Here is a 26683-nt window from a genome sequence, read left to right as displayed (position 1 = left end):
TGGCTGGTCAGACTTTTCCCTGAAGAGACCCTCAAGACAGTTCTGCGACCCGCGCTGACTGGAGTAGCGCTGGAGCCAGGACCGGTGATCTCTTTCTCTCTCTCTCTCGATCTCTCCTTCTCTACTCCGTTGCTTCTTTCTTTATCTTTCATTTTAGTTTCTTATTCCTTTCAGAGAAGTAACACAAGGCATACCGTACTGCTTGCCATAAGTTGTTACATACCTAAGCAACTGTTGTGGACCTAGTTAAGACCTGGTTACTGACCTAATAAATGTTTGTATAGGGACCTTGAGATTTGTCTCACCTCAGTCCGCGCTGCTGAGGATTTGTGAATCTGAGTCCCTCACACACCCCTCTCTCTTCTGAGTGGGACGTGACAACCAAACAACCGCTGTCAGCATCAAGGTACTGGAGCAGCTCTTTAGTGTCATGAAATGCCTGTGGGCAGGGGGAAGGAAGCATTCCCAGGGACACTGCAGAGGGCAGAGAAGGGCTCTAGGCTATAGGTCAAGTGTCCTAAATCACCACCAATTTCACTGGTGCCACGTGCTCTGCATCCCCTGCTGCCCTCCTTGGAAGGACGCCTGGCAGAAGGTGTCCCTCAGCAGGTGTCAGACCACCAGGTCTCACTGTGAAGAACATGCACGTTCTCTCTCTACCCCTGCCAGGAGAGCCCTGGAGGTAAGAGCCCATCTGAAATGCGGGCACTCGGTCTGAATTGTACCAGTCTCCCACGGGAGAGCTGAGGGGCCTTCCTCAGAAAAGGGCTAGAGAGAACACAAGACCAGCTGCGTTAGTCAGGCACTAAGAGACAAAAACTTGCCCAGCAGACCCCCTCGTTCTGGGTCAAACGCTGTGGCAATGGAGAAAAGCCTCTGTGCAGCCGGGCAGCAGTGCGGCAGGCTCGGCGGGGCCCCGGCAGTGGCACGGTTCCCAAACCTCAGGCCATGTCTGATGAGCATCTGGAGATACCAAAGAAAGAGGCGCTGGCTTGTGTGCCAAGACGTGCACTGAAACCCAAATAAAGATCAGTTAACCGCTGGAAAAGCTCACCCTAATTCGCCCTGCTTATTATTGATCAAAGCCACGAGTTGCAGGGTGTTCTAAGGGCAACGGTTAGAGAACTGCAACCCAAGGTGGTGCTCCCAACTGCACCATGAATTGTCTGCTCAAGGTGCATCTGGATCTACGGGCTTGGAGTTGGACAAGAAATTAAAACGTTTTCCGCATTCTACCTGCCCGCACGTCAGCGCGCTCTCTGCCCTCCTCAGGCTCTGGTGCTCTTGGCTCCAGCTGCTTCTGCGCTTGCTGCAGAAGCACGTGCTCTTCTGTGGACTTCTCTGTGCCTTGGAGTCTGAGGACACTGATGTGGTATCGTCTGGGCAGGCGGGAGGAAAACAAATCCCTCCCAGATGACTTTCCATAGGTCAGTGGTACTCTTTCTCCCCAAAGGTACATGAAGACGCCTGCCTTTAGTCCCCCCGCCCAGTTCTCCAGTAGCAGTTCAGCTGGCCCATTGTGCCACGGCCAAGGAGATGGCTGTGCCATGGAAGCGCTCAGCAAGGGGAAGAGCAAGGCCTTCTGAGGGTGGGGAGCGATGTCCCTGAGCAGGGCAGTGCTGCTCTGCTCAGAGCCCATCTCTCCCCGGCGCTGCCCGGGCCAGCACAGCCAGACACTGGTGGCCGTGGCCGGGGTGGCTGTGGGAGCCACAATGGCCCCTTGTGAGGTGCAGGGGGCACGCCCAGGGCGGGGGCCACAGCGGGCTCCGGGGCACAAGGAGTCGCTCCCACTCTAAGGGCTTTCCCACGCTGCTGGCAAACAAAGGGAACTCCATCCCAGCTAAGGCTCCTGGACAAGGCAGAGAGCTGCTGGCGGGAGCCACCTCGGAGCCAAGAGAGACACTCGGTGCCCGACCCTGCCAGCTGAGCAAAGGCCTTCCGAAAGGCAGCCCTTCGGCACCTCGGCTCTGCTGCCACCACCCCTCGGCACGGGATGATGTTCAGTCCTTCCGTCTGGTCCTGCGTACTGGGTCCGGGGCTCAGGCCAGACTTGGCGAGACTCTCCGGGATGAGGACAAGTGGGTAACAGCCTGGATTTCCTGCTCCCAACAGGCTGTGGGCAGGCAACCCTCAGCAGCACGGTGCTGACAGCCGTGCTGAAGGAAGACACAACGTCGGTGAGCCGAGGCCGCAGGTGAGCCCACCAGTGTCACCCAGACGGTCCCACCAAACCTGTTGGACTCCCCCAGGCCCCAGCGCCTCCGGTGCCACCGTCCATTTCTCTGCTTGGCCTGGGTCCCCAACCTCCTGTCCCAGGGCACAATGTCACACCCCAGGCCCGGCCTCCTCTAAGGCACCTACCCAGAATGGTCTGTTGCTCTAGGAGGCATGTCCGTGCCCAGCAGCTGCCAGGACTCCTGCCAGGCAGCTACCACACTCTCTTGGCCTCCTCTGCAGCAACCTGAAGGCCCAGGAGCAGCCCCAGGCTCTTCCAAGGCAGCTATCCGAGGAATCGTGGCCATGGTCAAGGCAGGTCCACGTATTCTAGCACCCCATGACTACTCCCAGGCAGCTCCCAAAGACTTTTGGCCTCCTCTGGAGACAACTGAAGTCCCGGGTGTCACCCCCAGACTCCTCCAAAGAAGCTCCTTGAGGAATGCTGTCGATGTCGGAGGCAGGTCCATGGCCGCTAGCTCCGCGGGACTCCTCCCCTGCATCGCTTCGTTCATCTTCCTCCCCTGCCCAGCGGCTGCTGGAAGCAGGGCTGTGACGCACGGCTGCGGGCTCTGCCCGCCCTTCCTGTCATAGCGGCAGCAAGGGCAGGTGGGGGATCCCGCGATTCAGGTATCCATGGAGGTGCAGCCACCAGCCGGAATGGCCCAAACCCCCCAGCGACCTGCAGCTGGGTCACCCTGGAGAAACACTCGTGACAGCTCGCCTTGACACAAAGTGCCAGGGACCCTTTCCACCTCCCCTGCGGGAGAGCGGCCTCTTGGCTGTGCTGGGGTGCTCGTGCCCTGGGGCAGGAGGTTTGTGACCCAGCCCAGGCAGAGGAATCCCTCTGTCTTCGGGACACAAGGAGCTCGGGAAAGAGACGAAGAAAAACACAAGAGAGATGCTGCTAAAGGGTGTTGACTTTAGAAGTTGTTCACAGCGGTCCTTCCCCCGAACAGGGGAGAAGGGTTTTACAGTTCGCCATGGCTCTGAGATCAGCCCAACGTGGTGCTGGAAGCACGGCCATCTGAGGGACCTTCCTTCAGGACCTTGACCCTCCCAGGGACCTTTTGCATGGTGCCATGGAAAGGAACCTGCTTTCTTGGGCAAGAGAGGGCAACCAGACCACTGTGGGGACAGGGACGGGGCATCTGTGGGGACAGTGACAAGAACAGGGATGGGGACATGGCGCCTGCCGGGACAGAGAGAAGGATGGGGACAGTGGCGGGGTCAGAACTCCCGTGGGCACACTGATCAGGACATGACACCTACAGGGATGACGCTGGGGTGAGGGATCGGGTCAGGGATGGGGACAGGACCCTTGTGGGGACAGTGAAGAGGAGAGGGAAAGCAGAGGATGGCCCATCACCTGTGTCACCTCCATGCAGTCCAGCCTGTCCCCAGTCCCCAGCTGCCCGTAGCAGTTCCTCCCTTGCATGTAGACTCTCCTCTGGACATCCACCAGCCCCAGGTGGTTGTACGCCACAGAGCAGGCCACCGCTTTGGGCACAGGGTGACAGCGAGGTGACATCTCTCGCGACACCACCCAGGGTGTCAGGGACACCCACAGGAACCCCCCTGATCTCAATGGGCAGTGGCAGGGGGATGAGCGTGTGATGGGCAGGGCATCCCGATGTTTGCACCTCTCCCATCTCTGCGGGACATCGCAGGTAGTGTCAGGGGGAGTTTTTTGGGGTGAATTATGGGGATTTGGGGAGAATTTTTGACAGGTGCAGCCAGACAAGGGGAGGAGGCTCCCTGCCCGCCCTGCAGCTCCCTCCCTTGGCATTATTTGGGTGATTTGGAGTTATTTTGCTGTGGCAGTGAGGCAAAGCTGGGCTCCGGAGCTGAACACGGCGAGACCTGACAACGGGTGGGATTGTCTTGAGGCTTTGCATGGAGCCCTGTCTCCGCTGGAGGGGATGCTGCTCGTGTTGAAGACAAGGGTGCTGCATCCTTTGTTGTTGCGTGTGTGCGTCCCGCCCCCAGCCCCCAGGGTCGTTCCTTCTCCCAGGGCCTCAGCGCTGCTTTCTGATGGGGCCATGCCCGGGTCCTACAGAGACCTGTCTGTCCTGGCTTCCCTGACAAAGGGTTGCTTCCACTGGGGAAGGGGACAGGGGAGTCACCCCCTGCCATTGCCTTCCCTGCTGGAGGTGGGTTAGCCTTGGGGGTGGCTCGGGGCGCTGCAGGGCTCAGGGGCTCTGACATGGGGCTCAGGGGGCCTTTTGTACCTCTTGGGTGATGTTTCCCGGTGCCCCCGGCTCCCTCCTCCTCCCACACAGGCACAGAGCGGTTCTGCAGGAATGGCTTTTAATGGAAAAAAAAAAGTGTCATGAAACCTCTTCTAATGTAATACCCCACCACCCCCCAGCAGCTGCACCATTTCCCCCCCCAGTCTCCATCTCACCCTCGCTGTGGGTCTAATCTCACCCTCCCACCCCGGTGCTGGATGAGCGAGCCCTGCGCTTGCTGGGTGGCTTTGGCCAGGTCCTCTTCCGCTTCTTTCCCCGCTCTTTCAGCCGCCCCAGGCTGGGGTGCTGGCAGGTCCACCCTGCATCCCACTAGAGCTCCTGGGAACCCATCCTGATGGTGGTGAACTGCCCCAGGCTCAGGGAGACGTTGGAAGACTCAGGGACATTGCGGTTGGGGGTGAGCAGCTCTCCAGGCAGTGAGAGCAAGCCGATATTGGAGTGGGGGATGGCTCTGCTGGTGCCACCAGCGTCCACAAGCATGGGCATGCTGCTGGGACCGTCCTGGCCCACCAAGGAGCAATTCAGAAGCACCTCCTGGGGCAGTGCAATCTTGCCTGCTGGGTCGCCAAGGGCTTGGCTGTGGCGTCAGCACAGTGACTGAGCAGGACGTCGCTGCCCGGGGGGGATGCTGCTGCCTGGGAGTGCCCCGGTGACGGTGGCCGTGTCACAGAGGCTGAGCCGTGTGCTGGTAGCCAGGGAAGCACAGCAGCAGCACCGGGGGATGTGGGGCCACCACTCTTCCCTCATGGCTGCAGGGTGCGAGGTGTTGGGGTTGGCCCTGGGGGTTCCCAGGGGCTGCCCAGGCTGGGGGGTCCTGCAGCCCCGCGGCCCCAAAGGGCAGCCCCTGGCAGAGAAGCAGCGCCGTGGCCGAGCGTGGCGGTGACTGGTGGAGGCGGGTTGGTGCGCGTCCACTAGATGCGGGAGACCCAGAGTTCTGCTCGGGGACGGATCACCGGCCATCACCTTCACTCCTTTCCCCAAAAGTGTTCCCGAGCTGCAGGGGTCGCGGCCAGTCTCTACCGTGGGGGTAGAAGCTTTCAGGATGGACAAAGGGCTGAAGCAGCTGGGGCACTGCGGGGGGCGAGGGGTTTTTCACTGCCAAGCTGAAAAACCCTTCCAACCTGCACCCTGAGACCCTGCAACTTGCAGGTTTCAAAGCCAGGTGGTTGCAGGGTTCACAGAAACCTGCCACAGCTCATAAATGTCTCGAAACAAAACCTTGGTGGGTGACGGGATGGAGGAGCATTGCCTGGCACCAGAACAGCACTGTCCCCTCCCAAACGCCTGGTGCACAGGGACCGGTCCATGGATGGGAGGGAACCTGCCCTGGGAGTCTTTTCCCATTCAAACTGAAACGTTTTGAATGCCGCTTCTGGATTTTTCTTCCTCCTTGTCAGGAATTGGATGCAGCTCCCCCAAAAGACAGCACTGGGATGGACAGTCTTGCTCAGAAGTGATACGGGAGCAGAGCAGATCCAGTCCTTGCAGGCAAGGACAGGGCAACGCCAGCACATGGGACGTACAGGGTGGCATGTGTCACTGGAGATGATGGGTCCTGGCAGGGCAGCGGCACCTGGAGGAAGAGCACAGCCCCCCCTGCCAGCACCGAGCGAGGGGGCACAGCCTCACGTCCCCCCTCCCAGGCAGACAGAGCTAAGAAACAGCTCCAGCTGGAGCTGGCAGGACAAAAACCCAAATGAAAATCTATCCGTGGGGTCGGAACCACAAAAGCCAGGAGAAATGGGTGCTCCCAGAGCCGCACTGGAAGGAGAGGGGGCTGTACCCCTGCAGGGCCCAGGGTACCTGTGGCCTCTGCAGGGCCCCCGCGCTGCTGTTGGAGTTACAGGTTATAAATCCTCGAGTACGGGGGCTGACACACCTGTGCTGGGGAAGAGAGGTGGGAAACAGCCTCCTGGCCTCCCTCCCATCCTGATGCACCTTTACGGGGACCAGGAACTGAGCCAGGCATGGTGTCACCTTTCCTTGTGCAGCAAACCAGCATGAGGAGGTGCCTCCTCCTGCTCCCCAGGACAGCACGACATTCCTTGGCCCTGAGGGTCCTCCGGCAGCTCCCACACCTCTCCAGCCTCCCTCTCCCACGCCTACCGGATCCACACTGACTTTCTGGGCATTGCAGAGTCCTTGTTTGTGCATACCTCAGTTTAGTGTTTTGCTTGTGGGGGACTTCACCTCTGTGGATGTTTCATCTCCTGTGTCTTCATTCACTCCCAGCTCAGGGCACGTGGTGAGTCCCCATCCTCTCCTCACACGTCCAAATTAATTTCCATAGAGTCTGCTGCATGCCATAAGTCCTGACACATGTGAAGCAGCCTGAGGAGGTAATCGGGAGCTCATGCACCATCTCCACTACCACTGGAGACAAGAAGAGAGCCTTTCAAACCAGAACATTTGGTCCACGGAACCCAATAGTACAGTGAGCTTAACCCCAAACACAGGGAGAACACAGGGAGAAGAGACTCTTTGAAAGACCAGTTCGTTGGACATTTTATTGGCAGCACCTTTGGAGGAAGCAGCTAGCATCCAGGCACTGCACCTGGGAGATGCCTTTTTCTTGAAGAGCTGCTATTAGGCAGGTCACCTTTGACACAGTGTTGTGCAAGGGTCAGACACAACTGGAACAAACCTCAAGACAAGTGGTACAAACCCAGAAAATTATACAGAAGCAGAATGACTGCAAGAGAAAAAAGCAGGCTTATTGCCTAAGAGAAAGTCTAGAAAACATGCGGAGAAGGGGAGACAATTTATTAATGGTGAAACAACATCAATTGAGCCAGTTTCCATAGGGCATCCTTGAGCTCCTGGTTCCTCATGCTGTAGATGAGGGGGTTCAGTACTGGAGGCACCACTGAGTACAGGACTGCCACCACCAGGTCTAGAGCTGGGGAGGAGATGGAGGGGGGCTTCAGGTAGGCAAATGCGCCAGTGCTGACAAACAGGGAGACCACGGCCAGGTGAGGGAGGCACGTGGAAAAGGCTTTGTGCCGTCCCTGCTCAGAGGGGATCCTCAGCACGGCCCTGAAGATCTGCACATAGGACAGCATGATGAAAACAAAGCAACCAAAGCCTAAACAGACACTAACCACAAGAAGTCCAGCTTCCCTGAAGTAGTAGTCTCTGCAGGAGAGCTTGAGGATCTGGGGGATTTCACAGAAGAACTGGTCCAGGGCATTGCCCTGGCAGAGGGGTAGGGAAAATGTATTGGCCGTGTGCAGGAGAGCATGGAGAAACCCACTGCCCCAGGCAGCTGCTGCCATGTGGACACAAGCTCTGCTGCCCAGGAGGGTCCCGTAGTGCAGGGGTTTGCAGATGGCCACGTAGCGGTCATAGGCCATGACAGTGAGAAGAAAATACTCAGCTGACATAAAAAAGAAAAAGAATAAGAGCTGGGCCACACATCCTGTGTAGGAGATGTCCCTGGTGCCCCACAGGGAATTGGCCATAGATTTGGGGACAGTGGTGGAGATGGAGCCCAGGTCAAGAACAGAGAGGTTGAGGAGGAAGAAGTACATGGGGGTGTGGAGGCGGTGGTCACAGGCGATGGCAGTGATGATGAGGCCGTTGGCCAGGAGGGCAGCCAGGTAGATGCCCAGAAAGAGCCTGAAGTGCAAGAGCTGCAGCTCCCGTGTGTCTGCGAATGCCAGGAGGAGGAACGGGGTGGTGGAGCTGCCATTGGATATTTGTCCTCTAGACATGGGGACCTGTTCAAAGAAGAGACCAAACTCTATTCAGTTTCTCAGAAAAACTTCTGAAAGTTCCTCTCCCCTTTCAAGCAGACCTTTGGCAGGTCCCTTTCATGAGCTGTGGTTGGTGCTGGCTGAGGGTGCCACTGGGAGCAGGGGGCTCTGCAGGACTCAGTCCTGCCTACAGCAGTTGGTCGATAGGAAGACGGGGTGATCTTAGCCTACATCCACTTTTGATATCAAACAGCTTTTCCGCTTTGGCACTCCTAATTCACCCAACGGCAGAGCAAAGTTGAGGGGAATTTGCTTTGTGGACTTTGTTCCAGTTGTCACACAAGAGCTAAGGAGTTTTGGAGCATTCCTGCTGCACTCCAAGTGAAATCCTGTGGGTGCTGGCAGGCAAAGGGACTGTCCCTCAGTGAAGAGTGTGGAGAGCTGACCTGTCCCTCAGCCCTGCTCCCAGCTGCCCTGGGCAGGCACCTTTTTGAACTTGAGGACAGTAACACCCAGGTGTTCCCCCCAGAAGACCAGGACACTGCTGAGAGCAGAGGAATCTCATCTCTCCCCTCCCAGCCAGGGACACAGAGGCCTCATTGCAGCTGCCGACCTACAGCCGTCCCGTGGCATCTCCCTCTGTGTTGGTTGAGCTGTTGGGAAGGAAAGTGATGGCCGAGTGTTTGTGACGCTGAGAGTGGGGGGCTGCACTGTGTGGGAGAGGAGACCTGGGAGCTGCTGCAGGAAAGGTGCTTGCACTGCAGCGGATGGCAGGGGGGTGCCCGAATCCCCCCTCCCCTCACGTTTCTGGGATCTCCTCCCTCTCCCTCTCTGACAAGGTTTCTGCTGCCTGGAGCTGTCTCTGCTGGGAACCACTTCTCTGTGCCCAGGTCTCCTCCTTTGCAGTGCTCACAGAAAGAGAACTCCATCCCACCTGCGATGTGCTCAGCTCTGCCCTGCAAACACCTCCTGGCAGCAGGGAACTGCTCCAGGGCATCTCTGCCTGCACAGGGGCAAAGGGGCGGCTCAGAGAACTCAAAGGGAGTGGGCGACCCCGTGCCTTCGCAAGGGTGGAAAAATGAAGTCCCATCTCCCACTGTCCACCCAGCCAAACAAGGTGACTCGTCTCAAAGCACAGACTCCTTCCCTTTCAGGTAATCCCCACTTTGACCAGCCTCTTGAAAAGTTTCCTTGGAAATGCCCTGGCAGTGATCCCCCGGGGTGCAGGGACCGTCTGCGGAAGGACAGCCCTGGGCTCCTCTGGCTGCACACCCAGGTTGGTACCCCTGCAGTCATCCCAAAGACAAGGAAACCACCGTGCCCCGACCTGCTGAAGTGCAGCAGGGAAGCCCTGCTCCAGAGCATGTCCTCCTCCTCTGCTTGGGAATCTCTGAGAATCCTCCTGCCAGGTCCTGCAGGCTGCGGGATGAACCAGGTCTAGGATGTCCTCCAAAGAACACCAAACTCAGTGCCCTGCAGCCAGAGACTTACCATATAGAGGGCTGTGAAGATTCCTCCCGCAGTGAGAGCTCAGCTATCCCCCCGCTCCTAGAGTGCCTTTAACATCTCTGCCTTGCTCCTCTCCCCTTGGCACCTGCAGGCAGTGCCCTCACCCTGCTGCGCTTTGGGCAGAGCTGTCTCTCTGCAGTGCTGTGGAAGGAGTGCTGCCCGCTTGCCATGAGCTCCCTCTGTCCCAGGAGCCCAGCCCAGCTCAGCAGCAGAGGAGCAGCCCAAGGCAGCCCTTGCTCTGCCCACTTTGGCCTCCCTTCAGGTGTCCCTGGGGCTTCGGGAGAACCTGCTGGGAAACAGGCTGAAGTCAGCACTGAGGTTCCCTTCCTCAGCTGGGCAGAGACACTTCTTTCCAGCTGTGTCGTTTCTATTACCAGAGACAGAGTTAGGCATGAGAATAGCCTTTCCTTGTCTCACCATTAGACAGGACACCCAGACAGCTCTTTACCCCTGGTGAGTGCAGGGATGCAGCTGAATCATTTGAGGCATCTCATCCTGGGTTTGAAGTCCTGGGCTAGGAGAGGACTCCCTCTTGTTCCTTCCACAAACCCACAGGAGGTGGGATTCTTCTTGCCTCAGTTCAGGTGTGCACAAATACAGGCAGCTGTATGGGAGCTCCTTGTCTCAGCTCTCAGGCTACTTCATGGAGATTGAGGGTGTTGTTCAGGTGGAAACACCTGGTGACATTGGAGGTGACACCAGAGCTTGTCCAAGACATTTGCAGGTGACTGCAAGCTCTAATGCAGCAATGCTGAGAGACAAGGCAGCATCGGGGGGCACCATCCTGGAGCCTTGTGAGGAATTCCTTTGGCAGATGGAAATGACAGCAGGTGTTTACCTTTAAGACAACTAAAACCTTTCCTTTTCCTTATATCTACAGCAGCCTACAGAGGTCATCAGCTGAGCAAATGGACCTAAGTCCCTCTCTTTCTCTTCTCCATCAGCTGTAGTTCCTAGCTCTCCACTGACTGTAATGGCAGCTGTTTCACGGACATCCCTACATGGCTTAACCCAATTCAGGACGCTTCTCAATGGCCAAACACAGGCCTGTGGTGCTAAGTGAGATGCCAGCGCTCTCCAGCACAGGCTGGCAGGGACCGCACAGGACCTATGGGAAAGCCATTGGTGTTCAGAGCAGATGCCTGAGGGACACCTCAGAGGGCACTGCAGGCCGATTTGGTTCCTTTGTGCAAGCCTATGTGGCATCTCAGGCACGTTCAGTTTCCGTGGATCAGCGACTGAAACCCACCACTGCAGTGAGGCACGGTCTCACCCATCTCCATTCAGCTGATGCAGAGCAGGTCATGAACAGGAAGCCTATCACACTGGGGCCTCAAATGATTTGGCCGCTCCCAAACTCTCCCAGTTCTTCTTTCAACAATCCTTTCCTGAGGCCCTTGATGAGGGACATTTTGAGCAGCACCTTGTCATCCTGGAGATCAGCTTCACCTCCAGCACAGGTCTTCAGCAACACTACAGACAACAAAGCCTGCTTCTTCCAGGGCTGCAGAGCCCAGCCTGGCTTTTCTGGTGTTGTAGGGAGCAGCGTTTCCTCGTTTAGTGCCTTCACATTGCCGCCTGCCGTCGCATCCAGTATGTCTCTGGTCTCGAGCACAGCATTAGCAGGTGTGGGGTCTTGGGCACTTGGTACTGGGTTTGCCTGGGACAAGTCCAAGCTTGGCCCCAGTGCTCCAGCTCAGGTGCTGCAGACCAAATGTGCACCAGTGCCCTCAGCCTGGGGCACAGACCGGAGGAGCTGGAGTCCCATGTGCCATCCTAGAGTTTGTACGTTGGTGGAATAAGTGGCAAGGGGTGGTGGGACAGCGCACAGTGGTGCTGCCATGGTGCATAGGGGCTTTTCAGGAGAGACGGGCCAGGAAGATGAGGAGGGAGATGCCCTCCATGTGCAGGAGCTTGTTCTATGTGTGGAGCTCCTCTATGGGATGCGCAGCAGGTTGCGTGAGCCCTTGTGAGTGAGGGGGAGAGGAGAGGCCTGTTAGTGTGACACCCTCGTGGGAGACAAAGCACCTGCAATCAGGGTAAGGAAGTGGAGAAAGGTTTGCTTAAGCAAGCCATGGAAGTCCTCAGATCCATGACCCCAAGTGCTATTGGAGACTTAATGACACTCACTGGCAGGTGAGCATGGCAGGATGCATACTGTCCAGCTGGTGTTGGGGTCTCTTTGGACAACTTCTTTGCACAGGCGCAGACCAACAAAGGTGATGCTCACTCCAATCCAGTCCTTGCAAAAGAGGAAGCGCTGATCAGGGATGCGAAAACCAGTGTCAGCTTTGGCTGTAGGGACCATGAAATACTGGGAGAAGATTTTAGCCTCTTCAGGGGACTTTCAGTGGTAGGCCCATGGGCAGCAGTATTCAAAGGCAGCAGAGCTCAGTACAGTTGGTCTTTCAGAGAGACATTGAAGAAAAGAGCCGACCTTTTGATCCCTCAGCTTTTACACTGAGCATGGGAGATGGGATGGAACACTCAGGAGATGGGATGGAACCATGGTAATGCTGGCCTCCTTTGTGGTATCTCTGCAATAAAAGGGAGTTTCCTCAGTGCCATGGGTGAAAATAGGCCTTTTCTTCCCAAACTGGAGTGCAGAACACACTCAGGGAACAGAAGGCTGAAAGGCCTTGATGATGTGCTTGGGTGCTGAATGGACGTGGGGGATGGATGGGGGCATCCCTCATGTCTCATCATGATGAGAAGTCATGACATGAGATGTCAAAACTGGCTCATAAGTCATGACTGACTCACCCCAGAATTCCCTCTCGATTGCCGGTACATCAACATTCAGGGACGGAGCACCAGCCACGTCCCTTGCCTTTGGGGATTCACAAAGTCCAAGCCTGATGGTGAAGTCGTCACTCACAGGAGCGATGGGTGGCCCCATTGAGGCCATCGCTGCCATTCAGGAACAGCAGGGAAAGCTCTGGATGACGAAGGATGCCAGGACATGCTCCAGAAAGAGAAGATCAGTGCTAATCCTGACACCTGAGTGCAGAGAAATAGTTGCACCTCAACAAAGTAAATTACAAAAGTCCCAAACTAAACCCAGAGAACAGCATCCGCCACCAGCACCGTTTCAGTGGTAGTTCCAGCCGCTGCAGAGCTGCAGCTGATGGCCCTGCTGTCCCTGTCGCAGGAACCCAACTGACAGCAGTTACCAAGGCCCTTTGGGAAGACTGCGCTGGGTGTCACCTTCTCTGAAGAGGACCTGCTGCTTCCCTCTGGCTGCCATTAGCAGCAGAGCCCTCTGGTTCTCCAGCCCACACTTTGCCCCCTTGGACACAGGAGGGACTGGCTTTCAGCCGCTGCCTTAACAGCTGCCTTCGCTGTGCTCCTTTTCTGTCTCCCTACCTACCGCATCCGTCAGGATGGGCTTCTTCTCATTCCAGACGGAGCCCAAAGCCTCAGAGTACACTGCCACCCCTACTTACCCACCCTGGGATGTGTTGAAGAAATAACAATTAGCGAATAGGAACTCTACCCACAGTGCGTATCTGGCCAGACTATAAAGCTGTAACAGCTCATCCTAAAGCTCCGAAGGCATAGACCAGATGATACTTTGATCCCACATCTACCTCCTGTATGATCTGTCCTGAAGGTCAAATCATCGTTACCTTTGGAAGAGGGTGGAAGGTGAGGAGAAGTGGGCAGTAAACGATGAATGGTTGGGAAAAAGCAGCCAAGCAAGTGGCAAAGGAAGCAGACGAGTTGTCCCAGGGCCAGCTCAGCCCAAGGAGCTTTGGCTGGCCCGCTCTTGAGGATGCCAAACCCTGGCCAGGTGAGTTCACAAGCAGTGGGTGGGTGCCGCATCACTGCCCCTTTGTGACAGGGGCCACCCCCAGACGCACAGGGACGCAGTGCGGCCCCTCAGCCACCACATCTGGGGCACCTCCTGCAGCCACCAGCCGGCAGCTGTTGGGCTGCCCCAGGCACTGCTGGCCAAGGGCTGCTCATCTGCCCACAGAGCTCCCGCCTCTGCCTGGAGCCGCACCAGCCCCAGGCATAAAAACCTGCCCAGGGCTGTCAGCGAGCCCCTTCACAGCTTTGGCTGGCACAGTCGGGGGGCTGAGGGCTTCTTTTCCACTCTTCCCAGGTACAGGACTGCGTCTGTGAGACTCCTGCAGCAAAGCACCTGGTGTCTGACAGGTTCAGAAATTCTTGACTTCAAGGGTGGCAGAGCATGGGGACACGCTGCCCAGAGAGGTGCTGTAGCGTCTGTATCTGGAGATATTCAAACCCCACCTGGACGCATTCCTGTGCAACCTGCTCTAGCTCAACCTGCTCTGGCAGGGGAGGTGGACTAGATGATTTCCAGAGGTCCCTTACAACCCCTATCATTCCCCGATTCTGTGATTTTATCTACCCCACAGGATCCAGCCACAGGCTGACTGAAGGAGCACTACAAAAGCACCACCTTGAGCAACTGCACTGGGTGCACCTTGGGTGGCTGCCAGGCCCCCACCCAGCTGCTCTCCCACCCTGCAGCTCCAAAAAACATTTGTGGGTGGCTTTTTATCATCTGGTTTAACCCCACGACCTGCCTGGAGGGCAATGAGTGTTGCCTCTGCCCCAAGAAGGCAGCTGGTTGCTATTCCTGCCCTCCTTGAGCTCGCCAGTTGGGCCCCTGCACCTCCTGCGTCCTCCAGTTTTCCCCACTCTTGCTCGGGGCACTGAGTTCCTCCTGCTCAGCTCAGGGCAGGGAGTTTTCCTCCTGCTCCACTTGGGGAGGCTTTCTTCTTTATATCCTTCCCTTGGGGCATCCAGTGTGGCCTCAGCCTTGCTTGGGTGGCTTCTTTTCATCGTGTCCCCCTCAGGACAGCTGGTTTTTCCCCTCTCTTGCCTGGGGAGGCTCCTTTTGCCCCTGCCCTACACCAGGTGCCTGGATTTACTCCTGCCCTGCTCAAGGTGGCTCTTTGTGCCTCTGCTGAAATCGGGGTGACTCGCTTTGCTCCTGCCCCACTTGGGGCATTTAGTTTTTTCCCTCTCCGGCTCAGGTCATCTCCTTCTGCCCCTGCCACCGCCCCCGCCCCGCTCGCAGGGGCCATTAATGTCCCGGCCACAGCAGGACCACCGGGGCTCCAGCGCCATTCCCCTGGGACCAGCCCCTGGTCAAGTGCTGCCCTGAATTGTCACATCACAACCACGCTTTTGCTTCCCAGCCTCCTCTAGCACCGCTCCTCCAGCTGGCATCTGACATTGGAAAAAGAGCCTGAGCCCTGTGATCCCTCAGCTTTTATACTGAGCAAGGTGCAGGTGGGATGGAGTACTCTGTTAGTCAGCTTTGGGTCACCTCTCCTGTGCGCTCCTCCCCAAAGGTGCCATCCCTCTACGCTTCTCCCTTCCGACCCTCCGTGCCCTGCCATGTGTAACCCACCACAGTCATCCTTCCCAACTCTCCTGCTACCAACAGTGCTAACAGGGTGGGATTCCTCAAGGGCTCCCCCAGCTTGGCATCATCTACAAAGGAGGTGAAAGTGCATTGTCTGCCATCATACGGAGAGATAACAATGTTCCATAGTAGTTGTCAAGGGCTGGTCTTTGATGGATGCCACTAGTAAGTGGGTTCCAGAAGGACTTTGTACCACAGATGATGTCCCTCTGTCATTACTCAGACAGCTTTCCACCAACCACATCGTCCACTTCTTCAGCCCGGCTGTCAACAACCTGGCTATAAGGAGACTACAGGAGACCATGTCAAAGGCCTTGCTAAAGTCCGGGTACACAACATCCCCTTCTTTTCCCTCCCACATGTCTTCTGCCATCCCTTTCTTGTCCTTCAAACGCCTGCAGATGGCTGCAGGAGGACTTGTCATATCCCCTTCCCTGGTGAGGCTGGCCAGTCTCTCATTGTCCCAATCCTCCTTCCTGCCCTTTTGGAACACTGGGTTCATGTCCGCATTTTCCAAGGCCCCAGGAACCTCTCTGACGGCTCTGGCCTTTCCAAGGTGTTGGAGAGAGATGTCACAATGACACTGGCCAGCGTTCCCCATCTCCCTGACACCAAAAGTCTTCTCACTGTGGAAAACTTCCAGAGGCGTCACTTTCCAAGGAGTGCCCAGGACACAATACTTAACTTGTCCAGGCCCTCAGGGACACTTCAGAAGAGTGATTTCTTCCTACAAGCCCACGACTCCAACGGGATCTCTCGGCAGCCGACAGCTTTCCTAAGCTGTTTCTGTCAGTTCCTCCCAACCCCCATCCTTCCTTCTCCTCAGGCTGTAGATGAGAGGATCGAGCAGGGGTGAGGTGCGTGTTGAAACAGGGCTTTGTTAAACTCTCTCAGGAGGGCTGTTCTGGGCATCCCACTGACAGTGGTGGGGGTGCCGCAGAAAGGAGTGGCTCCAGGGAGGGCAGAGGAGCCGGTGGAGAAGGCCTTCTGCCTGCCCATGCTGGGCAGGAGAGCTGCCCCCGAGTGCAGCTCTGCTGCACGCACAGGATTCCAGCATGAACAGGAAGGGGAAGATTGGGTCTAAAAAGAGGTTATGAAAACAAAGTCCATGATGAATGTAATGGTTTCACATCAGGAGAGTTTCAGCATTGGTGCAAACAGCCCAGCCCACCTATTTCTGAAGACATTTGCTTCTCTGTCAGGTGCTTAAAAAAATAGTGAAGGACGTTCAGAGAGGTGAAACACGGAGAGTGTGTGCCTCTCACTGCATTCCTACTCCCTAGACGTGCTCTGTGCTCTGTGAGAGGTGAGAAATGCCATCTTCTAGAGGGCAATGCCGCTCACGCCTGCAGAACCCTTTCGGACTGCACAGGGGAGATGCTCCACAGAGGTGCTTCTGTCACACCGTGTCATCAAAGGGACAGGCCATGAAGAGAGGGGAGGGTGAGGTAGCACACAGGTGTTCCTGGAGACACACCCAGCACTGTCAGGGCGCTGGCAGGGCTGCTCAGAGACACGAGTCCTTCCCTGGCACGGGCAGAGGCCCTGCAGCAGACTCCATGGCCTCCTGTTGCCACTCCCAGAGGCCGGCAGCACCTCAGCCCCGCGCTGTGTCTCCCTGCTCGGCACCTCTCTGAGATGCCCCACGGCGTGAGGAATGGACACAGGGACCTGGGCTCAAGGAAGCCCATCCCAGTGCTGCATTCAGGGGGTTTCCCAGGGGACGTTACTCTCCAATGAAGGGACACTGCCTGTCCCACTGCACTTTCGGGCATTTCTAAGAACAGCTGCTGGTGTTTGTGCTCTCTCAGGTTCATGTCCCCACATGCACACGGTGTGCATGCCGAAATCTCCTCTGAACCATGCAAACAGGGACTTCTGACCTCGTTATTCGGTGTCTCTCCACAGGCAGACAAACATCCTCTCTGGGCTTGCGTAGGCGTCCAGTTCTGCAAATGGTGGTTTCAGGTGTCTGTTCTGTGACGATTGCCCTGGGACAGCTTCCCCGGGGTGTCCAGCAAACAAAGGCACAGACCAGACCCCGCTCTGCTGGTCCTTCAGTTCTGTCCCTGGAGGTGTGGCTGTGCAAGGACACTGTTGTGTGTGCCCTCACCCTGCACACGCACACTCTTTACCTCTTTACTGGGCATCCCTCACCAGGGCACGTTTGAAGGAACGCTCTTGACAGCAACTGTGGAAGAAGACCTGATCCTTCCTGCACTGCCCTGAGCAGATCCCCTTTCATGGCTGAAACTCTGTTATGCAGACGAGCTTTTTCTCAGAGGTGCCCATTGCTTCTCCTTGCCTGTGATCACAGAGCTGCTACACAGCAGCACCATGACCAAGCTGCCAGAGCACTCAGGCCTTAGATCAACACAGGGGCTCAGAAGGCGAGTGTGGAAGAGAAAATAGAGCAGCCCCGGAAAGAACAAGTGCTGGTGCTCTGCAAGTACTGGGATTCTTTCCCCTCCTCCTCGGCGCTCAGGCTCTACCCCTGCAGCTCCAGAAAAGGCCGGAGAAGAAGGATTTTGGGCATGACTCTGTGAGTCTCAGAAATTTGGATAGATAGGTAGGAAAAAAAAAAAATCTCAAATAATGACATTTATTTGAGGACAAAAGTATATAATTTAAAAAAAAAAAAAAAGGCAAGAAAAAGCCAAAACCCTCAACCAAACCTAACACACAGTTACCTAACCCCTAACCAAACCTACAGAAGACGGGCTTGGCGTATAATGAATTACATTATGAGTGATTTGCAGGAGACAGTTTATTGCTGCAGAAAATAACCTGGTCATTAATTTCCAGAGGGCATCCTTGAGCTCCTGGTTCCTCATGCTGTAGATGAGGGGGTTCACTGCTGGAGGCACCACGGAGTACAGCACAGCCACCACCACATCCAGCGATGGGGAGGAGATGGAGGGGGGCTTCAGGTAGGCAAACACGGCAGTGCTGACAAGCAGGGAGACCACGGCCAGGTGAGGGAGGCACGTGGAAAAGGCTTTGTGCCGTCCCTGCTCAGAGGGGATCCTCAGCACGGCCCTGAAGATCTGCACATAGGACAGCACGATGAACACAAAACAACCAAATGCTAAACAGACACTAACCACAACAAGTCCAACTTCCCTGAGGGAGTCTGAGTGTGAGCAGGAGAGCTTGAGGATCTGGGGGATTTCACAGAAGAACTGGTCCAGGGCATTGCCCTGGCAGAGGGGTAGGGAAAATGTATTGGCCGTGTGCAGGAGAGCATAGAGAAACCCACTGCCCCAGGCAGCTGCTGCCATGTGGACACAAGCTCTGCTGCCCAGGAGGGTCCCGTAGTGCAGGGGTTTGCAGATGGCCACATAGCGGTCATAGGACATGACGGTGAGAAGACAATACTCAGCTGAGATGAAAAAGAAAAAGAAAAAGAGCTGGGCCACACACCCTTTATAGGAGATGTCCCTGGTGCCCCACAGGGAATTAGCCATGGATTTGGGGACAATGGTGGAGATGGAGCCCAGGTCCAGAACAGAGAGTTTGAGGAGGAAGAAGTACATGGGGGTGTGGAGGCGGTGGTCACAGGCGATGGCGGTGATGATGAGGCCGTTGGCCAGGAGGGCAGCCAGGTAGATGCCCAGGAAGAGCCCGAAGTGCAAGACCTGCAGCTCCCGTGTGTCTGCGAATGCCAGGAGGAGGAACTGGGTGATGGAGCTGCTGTTGGACATTTGGTGCCTTTTGGTGTGGAGCACTGAACAAGGAGGAAAGCACAGTGACAACTTAGGGGAGAGTTTTCGGAGAAAAATCAACACCAGTTCTCATACCTCACACTCTGCACTGCTTTTCCATTTCTATCAGATCTTCATTCAGCTCTGTGGCTGGAGCTCTGGTTGGTTCTGTCCAGGTGTGCCAGGAGGAGCGGGACCTCTGCCCGCCGGATGCCCAGGAGTCAGCCCTGCTCTGCAGCAGCAGATTCGTGGGAATGGGGTGGCCAGTCCTGGTGTCCCAATTTCTCAGATAAACCTCTCCTCATGAAAAAAGGGCTTGTCAGTCTCTGCACTCCCATTGCCATGAAACCCCAGTTGCAAGAGTGTTTGAGAGAGGTTCCTATACAGCTCTCTCCCATCTCAGCTGGAGGTTCTCTTGGATTTCAGAAACCCTCACCATTTCTGCTGCATTCAGGGACAGCAAAGGGAGTCCTGCCAGGCGAGGGGATTGTCTGAGGGTTAGTGCAGAGCGAGGGGAGCTGGTCTGTCCCTCTGTCTTGTTCCCAGCTGCCCTCTGCTTGTGCCTTTCTGAGACAGAGGGGAATCGCACTCACATGTAGACCTGAAAAGACACCAGGCGCTGCTGAGAGCAGAGGAACCCACTGCCGAGAGCTCAGCGTCTCACCTTTTCTCAAGGTCTCAGCACCCCACTTCTCGCCAAGGACACACATGGCTCGTTTCACAAACCCAGCAGCCTTTCCTTGGTCGTAGCGTCTCTGCGCTTCTCCACTGGGCATTCAGGTAACACCAGGATGCTCCAGGACAGACTGGCATCCTGGAGGGCAGCGCAGTGCTTGGAAGGACACCCCAAGGAGACACCCAAGTGTCCTAGTGATGGTATCTCAGAAGGGGAGAGTCAGCTCATTCCCCAGCCACATAGACTACTTTGCCCACAGCCCCACGGGTTAGAGGAGAGCTTGGACACTTCATTCCCATGGAGACACTTGCTCAGGGGAAGGGGTCTGCATTGGAGGGGATCCTACAGAGTTTTCTGAATCCTTCCTCCCACAGCATTTCTGGTTTCTCTTTCCTCTCATTCCCTGATCATAGCTCTGCTGCCGGGAGATTTTCCTCCTGGGAGGTGTTTCCCTGTCCCATGTCTTTTCCCTGTCAGCTCTCACAGACCCCATCCCAACCCCTGTGCGCTCCCCTTGGCCCCACAGAAACCTGCCTGTTTGCCGGGCACTGGCCGGGTTCATGTTCCTGTTTGCAGGTGGAAAAGGGCAGGTCAGAACAACCCCGATGGGTCCAGCAGAGCTGATGCTGGTGCTGCCCATGGGCAGAGGAGTGGCTGAAGGCACTCCAGGAGGTTCCTGGCAGACCTGCTGATCACTCAAAGCTACAGCTCAGGAGTCTCACTGACTTCTTCCCACTTGAGAGCTCCCTATACATGTATCCCTTGTTCTACCTCCCCACCCTCTCACTAGGAAAATAAAAACACAAACGCAGGAAAGCTCCTTATCTGTAACGTAATTCCTGCCTTGAGCTTTCCCTCAAACAATCCCTTGGGAAATGTCCTGGGGGTGAACTGCAGCTGAGAGCAGCCCTGCCCCACGCAGCACCCCCTTGACAGCAGGACACTCTCCTGCCAGGAGTTGCCTCTTCCCCCCACAGCTTCTCCCCACACTGCTGGTGGGAGCTCCTCAGGTAAACGGAGAGCTGATCCTGACAGGAGATAAGTCCCTGCCACGGCACAAAGCACCCTTGGGTGAAGGGACCCTGCTCTGAAGGACAGCCCTGGGCACCCCTGGCTGCACACCCACCTTCACACTGCAGCCATCCCCGGGTGAAGGCAGCTGATGTGCCCGGTCCCTTTGACAGAGCCACAGGGAAGCCCTGCTCCAAAGCAAGTCCTTTTCCTCTACGCTGGAGAAACTGTGAGAGACCTCCTGATAGATCCCAGAGGCTGTGGGATGTGCCAGCTTTGGGAGATCATTCCAGGAACCGCAGCTGCATTGCCCTGCAGCCAGAGACTTACCCTGTTCAGGGCTGTGAAGATCTTTCTCCAAGTGAGCTCTCCTCTCTCCTCCCACCCCAGACTGCCTTTACACTCTCTGCCTCCCTCCTCTGCCCTCGCTGCCTGCAGGCAGTGCCCTCAGCCCTGCTGCGCTTGGCAGAGGAGCTGCTCCTGGGCAGAGCTGTCTCTCTGCAGCGCTGCCCGCTTGCCATCAGCTCCCTCCATGCCAGGAGCCCAGCCCAGCTCAGCAGCAGAGGACCAGCCCAAGGCAGCCCTTTCTCTGCCCCCTCGGGGCTCCCTCCAGCTGTCCCTGGGGCTCCAGGGGAACCTGCTGATGTAATCGCTGACGTTCCCTCCCTCAGCTGGAGAGAGACTGATGTCCTGTGGCATTGCTTTTATTAGAAAAGAGTTGGTAGGAGAATCACCTCTTCTTGTCCCAATAGTAGACACCAGAAGGGTGAAAGGGAAGGATCTCATTTTTGCAAGCTCGGGGGATGATTCCATTGAGTGAATTAGGACATTTCACCCTGAGTCTGTAGTCCCAGGGCTAGAAAGACATTCACTTGTCTTATGTCGGTCCCACATCTCTGCTCTGAAGCAAAGTCTCTGCCCACACGGGGTCTTGGACACTTGGTACCAGGTTTCCTTAAGGCAAGTAGGAGCTTGCCTGGTGCCACAGCTGGGGTGCTTCAGCCCAAATGTGCAGCAATGCCCTCAGCCAGGGGCACAGACAGGATGAGCTGGAGCCATTGCTGATGGAGGCAGACCTCTGCCAGGGATGGGATACACTGCCCAGACATGGTGGCACAGCTCAGTACAGCTGGTGTCCAAGGACAGCATCCTCCAGGCATAGCAAGGATGGAAACTCAGGCTAAACTTGAGAGGCAATTCAAGGGCACCATGGTGCATGCTTAAAACATCAGGAACAGTTACAGAGGAAACAAAGATAGTGTGTGGCCACTGCTGAGTTTCATGAGAGCAGGTGTAGACAGATCTGAGATTGTCTATGTCCTCTTTGCCTCGATCTTTCCCTGCAAGGTCTCCCAGGCCTCTGTGACTTGAGGCAGGACCCTGGAGGAGAACAACCAGCGGTGGATGGGCATCAAGTCAGGAGTCACTTGAGCAAGCGCCATCCTCACCAGTCTCTAGGACAGGATGGGTGGCATCCCAGGGAGCTGAGAGAGCAGGCCGATGTCACGGAGGGGCCACTTCCATCATCTTGGAAACTGGGGGCACTCCCTGATGACTGGCGGCAGCCAAATATTGCATGCATCTTTCAGAAATGCCCCATGGATGAGCAGGGGAGTGAAAGGCTGTGCTCCAGAGCAGGTCCCCTCAGATCAGAATTCTTTCATGGCTGAAAGAGAAGGTGACAGGATTTACCCAGGGGAGACTGTGCCTGGCCATCCTACTTGCTTTATGTGAAGAAAGGCCATGACTGTTAGGTGCAAGGAGAGACGTAGTTATCTTTGACCTGGAAGCCAGCAAAGTTTTCAGCATTGTCCCACAGAACGCTCTTATGCCCAAGCTAGGATGGCTAATGCCTGCATGGATGGCTAATGGATAGCTAAACCCACCTGTACAGGCGGGCTGGGAGGGACATGGTCAATGCGTGTTACACTGCCTGGAGGCCTGTAGATTGTAAGGTTCTGCAGGGGTCTATCCTGCAACCTGCCCTGTTTAATGTGTTTATAACGACCCAGAGGAGACGAGAGAGTGCTTTTCCATAACAGTTGTAGATGACAGCATATGGAGGAGAACAAACGCTATGCTGGAGCTCAAGGCTTCCACCCAAAGGACAAAGACAGGCTGGAAGGCTGGGCCAAAAGGAAGCACACAGTATCCAATAATGACAACGCCAAAGTCCTCCCCTTGAGGTGCACTCATCCTGTGCAATGGCAGAGGGCATGGGGCTGCATGGCTGGATGGCAGCTCTGCAGGAAAGACTTTGGTGGTCCTTGGGTTTCATTGGGACAAACATGAGCCATCGGCAAGGGAGGCCAAAAGCATTCGGGGCTGTAGGAGCAGGAGCACAGACACTGGAAGTGATGATCCCCTTCTGCGCAGGACTTTTTACACCACATCCAGGTTATTTCTTTGGTTTGTCACACACACACACACACACACACACCCCAATTACAGAGAAATTGGTACAGTGGAGAAAGTTCCCTGGAGGCCCACAAAGGTGGTCACGGCTGGAGCACATGTTTTGTGAGAAGAAGCTGAGAGAGCTGGGCTTGTTCATTCTGAAGTCTGAGTCAGGCTCACGTCCATGGTACAAGACACAAAGACAAGAGGCAACGGGATGACAAAAGAGAGGGTCAGGGTAGATACAGGGAGAAACTTTTCCTGCATAAGGATAGTCAAGTGCTGGAAGCTGTTTCCCAGGGAGCGTGCACTGGATCTCTTCTAGAAAGTCACCAGGATGTGTTTGGAGAAAGCCCTCAGTAACTGGTCTGGCCCTGCAGGAGGCTGCTCGAGACACCTCCCGAGGTCCCATCCAGCCTAAATATGACTGTCCTTTCTTCCCCTTCATTTTTTCAAATTAGGGAAAGCTCTTAGGTTGTCTCTGACCACAGAAGTAATTCACATCAGGTGCCAGGGTGCTTCAGAGGTGCCCCAAAACAGCCCTGACCACACCCCTTTCATTCTTTGAAACCACATTTGCTTCTCTCTTTTTATCGAAATACCCTCCAAAATGATCGGCTTCCTTGTTCATCCATTCCCCCTTGGCCATGCTTTTCTTTTTTCTTACAACCTTGGGGTATATCTGAGATGGTTGGTGGGCTGATTTTCAAACTTGGGTGGCAAATCCACAAAGCAAATCATTCTCTTTCATGACCTGTAGCATCCTGCAATTCCCCATATGCTTATCTGGTTTGAGGCACTGCCCATCAAACCTTAAATGCTGATGATTTGGCCTTTCAGTCCAGAGGGACCTTGACGCACTTGGGGACTTGGCCAAACGAAACCTCCTGAAGTGAAGTTTCATAAGGCAAAGGGGGCAAGGTGTGCACTGGGGGCAGAACAAAGCCCGTGCACTAGGACAGGCTGTGACCCGACTGGCTGAGGAGTGTCCTGGGGAGAAGGGTGTGGGAGTTATGGTGGATGCCATATATGGATCCCATTGGGAAAGAAGGATGGAGAAACTGGAGAAAGTCCAGAGGAAGTCTGTCGGGATGGGGTTAGGGGCCTGAAGCACATGAGCTGTGTGGAGAGGCTGAGACAACTGGGCCTCTTCAGTCTGCTGAAGGGGAGGCACAGGGCAGTCTAAGAGCAGGTGCCATCTTCCTCGAGAGATGAAGGTGGAGACAATCCACCTCCAGGATGTTTGGCAGAGACAACAGCGGCAAGCATCCTCCATGGAGATTTATACTGAGCATTAGGAAACACGGACTAGGCGGACGTTGCCCTGCAGCAGGACACCCATCGACTCTCTGTTATCTCCATCTTTGGAGGTTTTCAGCTCCCCAGAATGTCACCCAACCCGACCCTGGGATTGATGATACCCTGTCTTTTGGTGAGAGGCTGGACCAGAGGCTCCACCATGAACCCCTTTCACAAAAACCCTTCCATGAGCCTGTGCCTTGCAGTATGCCCCAGGAGGAGAGAGTCAGCTACAGGTGAGGGTTTCTTCAGCTCCTGTGCTAATTCAGGGTGGCATTATCCTGTGCTCAGTAGGTGTCTCGTCCTACCTTTGATTATTTACATTTCCTGGCCAGACTCCTTACCCATGCGACGCTTTAGGCTGTGAGGAAGCTCAAAACCAACTCTTTGACTCGGTTACTTTGATTTGACGTGCTGAAACGCAGGGCAGACGAAGGCAGTTCAGAGCTTCTAGGATCTCTGCTGCACAGTTCGGACTCAGCAGACTGGAAATGCAGGTCACGGTGTTGTGTCAGGGTACTCCAGGGGTCAGGAGCAGTGGATGCCGGTCACACCACCACATGAAAAATTTGCCTTCCTTTGTGCCTTTCCAGAAATCTGGGATCTGTACCTTGGCCTGGACCAACTTCCCTATTCCCACCCTCCACCTCTTACTGGAACCAGGGAGAAAATACACAAAGCGGGCATGAATTCAGGGCAATTCTGTCTACGAGGTGTCATCTTTAAATGGTGACAAAGAGATAGCAGCGAGAGCAAAAACACTGTTCTAAGAACTTCATGCCAGAGGCTAATTACTGAAAATTACACCTACCTTGACAAGTAATAGTAAGTGTTGGGAAGGAAATAAAAGAGCTTTAGTGCATCATCATGAAGAATAAGAGTTCCCTTGCAGCAATGTCCTCTCTGTTGTTAGTGACAGTACCACGAATTCCAAAACATGCTTGAGAGTTTCTCTATTTTCCCTTGTCTCTGAAACTCAGCCTCTCAGACCTGGACAGGACTACTTCAAATCTCTGCAACCCAAATCTCTCCCGTTGTTTCTCACGCTTTTACCCCAAGACCTTTCTTCCCATCACTTCCGCACACTGTGGAGTCTCTTGTTTATCTGGTCCTCTCTCACACAGCCTTGCTGAAAAATTTTCTCTAAGTCGTGATCCCACTTGTATCACCTCATGTTATGTACAGCTCCAGCCCCCTTCTGCAGAGCTCTATGGACTGGGCAGGTTTCCTTTTTTTCCTGCTTATTCACCTTCACTCTCTGTTTTTGCTGTATTCATACCAGTTGTTGTCTGAAGCAACACATTTATCTCCTCACAACTTCACCTATTTCCAGTTGCAGGCTGAGACATTTCCCTCATCCATCATGAGATGTCAGTCATGACTCAGCTATGCCTTTAAAAAGTGGAGAAACTGAAAAATGGGATTTAGCTGCTCAAAGGGAAACTGCTAAACTCATGGAAGGGGAATAAAAAACAAACCCCCCAAAACCCAGGGAAGCAGAAAAGAAACCTGTTCAATCTGGGTTTACCTCAACGGCGCAGCAACAGAAAAGGCTTCTCCGCACCTCCACCTCTCTGCGTTCAAACCTGGGCCTGTGCCCCACGTTATCCCCATGTCAGACAAAGTTTGCCCCAAGAGGCTGAGCTCACACTGTTTCTGTTGTCTGCATGACGGTTCACATCCAGAAGGGGCCTGGAGACAAAGCTTGTATTTGAGCTGCGTGCATGAGAAGGAAAAAAGGACGGGGTCACGTCACTACACTGCAAATCTCTGTATTTGTGCAGATTCATTTCACCCCAATGCCTAAAACCTGGTTGAGTGATTCTTACCCCAGCTGCCTTGGGTGGCTGTGTGGCCAATAGCACAAATAACCCCTTCCAGCGGGAAGTATCTCCTGCCCTTGTGTGAGGTTAATGCACTCCCTGATTTCTCTGAAGCCCTACATGTAACCCAACAGCCTCCAGTCTCTCCTTTTGGGTTACCCAACAAATTCAGGATTCAGACAATAATATCATCTCGCACCAGGACCGAAAGACAAAAGTCAGAAAGGCTGTGAGGAATCAGTGCTATGGCTTGGAGTAGCCATGGCCAGGGCCAGGCGCTGCAGGGTGATTTCCTCCTCTCAAAGCTGTAGAATGGCAAATATGGAGAGAGGTCAGTAGAGCTACTCCAAGCGGTCACTGCATGAGAAATATGCCGTCCACAGCCTGGATATCTGGGTAACTCGGCTCTTGTCAGAGTCGATGGAGAAATAATGAGTATAGTCCATGAGAACTGAAAAATGGTTCATGTGACCCAAGGGTCTGACTTGGGTGACACACAGTAGTGCCTCCAGATGATGAGGAAGCAGAAGGCAGCTGCTCAGTCCCTGAGGGTGATAGCAGTGTGCTAGTCTGTCCATCCCAGTTGTGCTCCCACGATGTTCAAATTTGTGTTGTTGTTTTTTTTCTGTTTTGTTTTGATTGGATTTTTTTTTCTGATGCTGTTACCATGAGATCCATTTTTAAAAAGGGTAGAAAGGA

General features: G+C 55.1%; 2 protein-coding genes across 2 annotated transcripts; both read right to left on the bottom strand.

Moving 5' to 3' along the window:
* Positions 1–7231: 7231 nt before the first annotated feature.
* Positions 7232–8179, bottom strand: LOC134527015 (olfactory receptor 14I1-like). The gene has a single exon (XM_063359363.1). The coding sequence runs from the start codon at positions 8177–8179 to the stop codon at positions 7232–7234; it is 948 nt and encodes a 315-aa protein (XP_063215433.1).
* Positions 8180–17315: 9136 nt separating this feature from the next.
* Positions 17316–18397, bottom strand: LOC134527014 (olfactory receptor 14J1-like; the record flags this gene model as incomplete). The annotated part of the gene is made up of 2 exons (XM_063359362.1): positions 17316–17396; positions 17933–18397. Coding segments are annotated over 2 exons (546 nt in total), but the record flags the coding sequence as incomplete, so codon positions are not given.
* Positions 18398–26683: the final 8286 nt, after the last annotated feature.

Source organism: Chroicocephalus ridibundus, chromosome 25 (assembly GCF_963924245.1).
Source record: "Chroicocephalus ridibundus chromosome 25, bChrRid1.1, whole genome shotgun sequence".
Taxonomy (NCBI): domain Eukaryota; kingdom Metazoa; phylum Chordata; class Aves; order Charadriiformes; family Laridae; genus Chroicocephalus; species Chroicocephalus ridibundus.
The sequence above is the reverse complement of the archived record's forward strand: the minus strand, read 5'-3'. Positions and strand labels throughout refer to the sequence as shown.

Coding starts and splice junctions, on each gene's coding strand:
- LOC134527015 (XM_063359363.1), bottom strand. CDS start 8,179: ATGTCTAGAGGACAAATATCCAATGGCAGCTCCACCACCCCGTTCCTC.